Source organism: Lactuca serriola, chromosome 4 (genome assembly GCF_051521515.1).
Source record: "Lactuca serriola cultivar US96UC23 chromosome 4, Lser_US96UC23_V15, whole genome shotgun sequence".
NCBI lineage: Eukaryota > Viridiplantae > Streptophyta > Magnoliopsida > Asterales > Asteraceae > Lactuca > Lactuca serriola.
This window is the reverse complement of record NC_136411.1, coordinates 80,082,005-80,086,875: the sequence shown is the minus strand read 5'-3', so window position 1 is coordinate 80,086,875 and position 4,871 is coordinate 80,082,005. Positions and strand designations below refer to the sequence as shown.

Below are 4,871 nucleotides of genomic sequence, written 5' to 3'. Positions count from 1 at the left end.
ATTTTCTGAGACATGAAGGAACTCAATGAGTCAGAAGATGCACTCGACGAGTTGGGTCAACATGGAATGTTGACCTTGACTGTTGACTTTGACTCTAACCATGGTTGACCAAGTTTGACTTCTGAAGGTATTTTAGGATTTTAACGAAGTAGTCATTGGTGATTGTAGGCAGTTGAGTTGGAGTCGTGAGTTGAGATTGATATTACAGGTTCAACACTACTTATGAGGTGAGTTTTCCTCACTATACTTAGGGTTCGAAGGCACCAAGGCCGACTCGTTGGATTGATATCCTAATAGTGATTGATATGCTGAGTATGAGTTAAATATGCATGCTAGTTTGATATGCTAGTATAGTAGATCTGTAGGACTACCTGTGACACTGCCTGATTATCTGTATGTATATTTATCTGTTACATGTCGGCATATTGTGTGGGTTGGGTTGAGGTTGTACTGCTCCGTGTTGTAGCCAACAAACCCTAGAGTATGCCAGATATGAGTTGAGGGCCAGGGAGGGCATGCCAGACTCATACTGAGGACTCATGAGTATTCCAGATTCAAGCTGAGGGTCGTATAGGACATGCCAGACTCATACTGTGGGCTAATCTTTATATTCCAGTCCAAGGACTGAGGGAGCAAGCCTGACATAAGCTGTGGGCCCGAGGGGCAAGCCAAACTTATGATGTGGGCTCGGGAGCAATCCCGACATGAGTTGTGGGCTTGATAAGCAAGCTAGACTCATGCTATGGACTTAGGGGTAATCCAGTCTGTAAAGTTGTGGACCCATTACATGTTGTTATTATGTGTATTGTTTGTTATGTATCGGTATTTTGGGGGAACTCACTAAGCTTCGGGCTTACAGTTGTGGATTTTGTTTAAGGTACTTCGGATGACCATGGAAAGACGAAAGCTTGATCGTGCACCTCCTCATTTTTCATCTTGTGATTTCTGGGAAAATTCTGATCATAGATTATTTTGAAAACGATTTGTAAACAATGGATGATTTTAGAATGTTTGAAAAGTTTAAAATTTTTATGAATTTTACGGATGTTACACTTCTACTACAGAGTGTTGCAGAGGTGGTTAGCAGATTTCATGAATGTTTGCTTCAAAAAAGCAAACGACATCTTTGTATTCTAAAAGGTTACAAGTTTAACCCCTGAGTTCATTATTTATACGTGTATATATATATATATATATATATATATATATATATATATATATATATATATATATTCTAATTTTACGTCTTTATTTCTTTGTGTTTATTCTAAGATGTTTTTAGGTTTTACTTATATTGTTATATTTTTAAACATTTTGAAAATATCTTCACAAATTAGAAATATATTGTTATAATGTAAGAAATTAAATATCCTTTACTTGACTTCTTATCCATTTGAAATTATAACAAATCTATTAAAATATAATTAATATTATCTAAATATGTAAGTTGGCACAGAAACATAAATAGGAAGTTGATATTTAATTTTTCATTGTCATATATAAGTAAATTATATTATATTTTACTTATTATACTAATATAACCGCTGAAAAAAGCGGAGTTTACTGCCCTAGCTATTCTTCATGGCCGCCACAGCCCATAGTCTCCAAATTTGAAAACCACCACCTTGTTTATGTTTATGAATATGATCCCACTAAAAATATGCGTATAAGTACACATCCGCAAATAATCCCAATTTAGAAACAATTTCCCATTCACTATCTCTAAGATTTTGCTAATTGCTATCAGCATCAACTTAATCCCATGGAAGCTGATTATGAAGTTCGCGTCAAGGCAGAGCCGATAACCACCGCTCCGTTGTCAAGCGGAACCCTCGGCGGGCACCTGGCTCGCCGTTTAGTTCAGATTGGTGTGAAAGACGTGTTCTCTGTTCCCGGCGACTTCAACTTGACTTTACTTGACCACTTGATTGCCGAGCCTGGTCTCAACCTCGTTGGCTGCTGCAACGAGCTAAACGCCGGCTATGCAGCCGATGGATACGCACGAGCTAAGGGAGTCGGCGCCTGCGTCGTGACGTTCACCGTCGGTGGGCTGAGTGTGCTCAACGCGATCGCCGGTGCTTACAGTGAGAATCTGCCCGTGATTTGTATAGTCGGTGGACCCAATTCGAATGATTATGGGACGAATCGGATTCTTCATCATACAATTGGGTTGCAGGATTTTACACAGGAAATGCAGTGTTTTCAAACTGTCACTTGTGCTCAGGTACGCTGATTTTAATTTCCAAGGCTTTTGTATTTTATCGATTTTGAAATTGAGTAACAATGATTTTTATATGATATTGATGGATTTATGATGAATGAAACAACAGGCAGTGGTGAATAACTTGGATGATGCACATGAACAAATTGACACTGCAATTTCAACTGCTTTGAAAGAAAGCAAACCAGTGTATATCAGTATAAGTTGCAATCTGCCTGGAATTCCTCATCCTACATTTGCCAGAGAACCCGTTCCTTACTTTCTTCCACCAATGTAAGTCTTATGATCCATCAACACATTTATAATGAACAAATGAACAAATGAACAAATTTCATTGCTATTACTTGTATAATTACACACCCCATCTTCTACAGATCCAGCAATCCATTAGGGCTAGAAGCAGCAGTAGAAGAAACAGCAAAATTCTTAAACAAAGCTGTGAAACCAGTCATTGTAGCCGGATCCAAATTGAGAGTTTCAAAGGCTCAAAAAGCGTTTATGGAATTCGCAGATGCTTCAGGGTTTCCAATCGCCATAATGCCATCAGCCAAAGGACTTGTACCCGAAACCCACCCGAATTTCATTGGCACTTATTGGGGCGCAGTGAGTACCAATTTTGTTGGCGAAATAGTTGAATCCGCTGATGCGTACATTTTCGTTGGACCCATTTTCAATGATTATAGTTCAGTTGGGTACTCCTTGTTGATAAAGAAAGAAAAATCCATCTTTGTTCAGCCTAATCGTGTGACAATTGGACATGGTCCTTCTTTAGGGTGGGTGTTCATGGCAGATTTCTTGAGCGCTTTAGCTAAAAAGGTGAAAAAGAACAACACAGCATTGGAGAACTATCACAGAATCTTTGTGCCAAATGGTGTGCCTTTAAAGTACGAGAAAGAAGAACCTCTTAGGGTTAATATCCTCTTCAAACATATTCAAGTATGATTATTTATTTTGTCTTTTTTTTTTTTTAATATCACGTTACAAATTTATTTGTTTTTTCTTTGTTGTTTACATTTATTTCATTGACAGGAAATGTTGAGCGGTGAAAGTGCTGTAATTGCTGAGACAGGTGACTCGTGGTTCAATTGTCAAAAACTACGTCTCCCTGAAAATTGTGGGTAAGAAATTTCACAAATTATGAACAAATTTTACAATATAATTATGAAATATGATTTTATTTTTATAGTGACATACTTTTCATTTTTATCCAGTTATGAATTCCAGATGCAATATGGATCGATTGGTTGGTCTGTAGGTGCGACTCTGGGTTATGCTCAAGCAGCCAAAGACAAGCGTGTTATTGCTTGCATTGGCGATGGTAGTTTCCAGGTCAGATTATTAAACAATTCCTATTAATTTTAGAACATGGGAAATAATTTTGTACAAGGTTTAATAAATAATATTTATTTAATCGTTAACTTTTTTTTTAATCAGGTAACAGCGCAAGATATTTCAACAATGATTCGATGTGGACAAAATACAATTATATTCCTAATCAACAACGGGGGTTACACAATCGAAGTGGAAATCCATGATGGGCCTTATAATGTCATCAAGAATTGGGACTACACTGGCCTTGTCAATGCTATCCACAATGGTGAAGGCAAATGTTGGACTTCCAAGGTTAGATTAAAAAAAAACCCTTTTTTCTTGTGTTTATAACTTATGTTATGAGGTTTAAAATAATAACTTTTTGTCTCTAATTAATTACTTAAATTGTGGTAACAGGTTCGAACAGAGGAGGAGTTGGTGGAAGCAATTGCTACAGCAACAGGAGCACATAAGGATTCACTGTGTTTCATAGAAATATTTGTGCATAAAGATGACACAAGCAAAGAGTTACTGGAGTGGGGTTCGCGAGTCTCTGCTGCTAATAGCCGCCCTCCAAACCCACAATAGTGAAAACAGTGTTGTTATCGCTGTAATGATGTCATGAAAAAATGTTTTGAGTCTTGATTTTACATAATGGTAGTGTAATACTTGTGTCACATTTGTAGTGATTGTAAATTATGAGGTGTTTGTTACTATTACTAAAGAAAACAGACGAGAGATTGAAAAGAAATTGTAATCATCTAACTGTAATTACAAATGAACTAAAAACTCTATGTACAACCACTAACAAACTGTTAACTAAGCCTCTAACAAACTGTTAACTATTTAACTTGCTAATTTACTATACTACCCCTGATATTCCCCCTCAAGATGGCAGTGGAGCATAAATGTTCTGTAACGCCATCTTGGACATAAAAGGTTGTAACTTCATGCATGGAAAAGGTTTAGTGAATAGATCGGTAAGATGGAACTATGATCTGTGATCGATCTGAATCGAATGGTTTTGGACAACTTGAGTGTAGTTTTTTTGGTTCAACATTGGCTGATATATTCATGACTATGGTTTTGTGGTTATCAGAAATATTATCATAATTGAGAGCTTCCTCAATTGAGTAGAAGCATATGCCAAAAATCTAAAAGTCCTCAATTGAGAATATGATGGAATCTTGTTAAACATTCGTTGATAAGGAGTCTGATTATTTAGAAGTTTGGAAGGAATCTGATTGATTAAGTAAGCAACAGTGAGAATGCATTCAATCCAAAGATCAATTGGGAAGAGCGCTAGCAACATTGAGAAGATGCTGATGTTTCCTCTCAA

General features: G+C 36.9%; 1 protein-coding gene across 1 annotated transcript; it reads left to right on the top strand.

The window, feature by feature from the left end:
• The first annotated feature begins 1,594 nt into the window (after positions 1–1,594).
• Positions 1,595–4,283, top strand: LOC145101977 (pyruvate decarboxylase 1). The gene is made up of 7 exons (XM_079039285.1): positions 1,595–2,224; positions 2,331–2,494; positions 2,596–3,157; positions 3,251–3,339; positions 3,433–3,550; positions 3,656–3,844; positions 3,950–4,283. Exons 1-7 carry the CDS (start codon positions 1,763–1,765, stop codon positions 4,118–4,120), a joined length of 1,755 nt encoding a protein of 584 aa, XP_078895411.1. The 5' UTR covers positions 1,595–1,762; the 3' UTR covers positions 4,121–4,283.
• Positions 4,284–4,871: the final 588 nt, after the last annotated feature.

What these genes read in the sequence shown, in the direction of transcription:
- LOC145101977 (XM_079039285.1), top strand. Translation starts at nt 1,763, where the DNA reads ATGGAAGCTGATTATGAAGTTCGCGTCAAGGCAGAGCCGATAACCACC. An exon ending in TTGGCGATGGTAGTTTCCAG is followed by an intron (nt 3,551 to 3,655) that starts GTCAGATTATTA and finishes TTTTTTAATCAG; the next exon opens with GTAACAGCGCAAGATATTTC. An exon ending in GCAAATGTTGGACTTCCAAG is followed by an intron (nt 3,845 to 3,949) that starts GTTAGATTAAAA and finishes TTGTGGTAACAG; the next exon opens with GTTCGAACAGAGGAGGAGTT.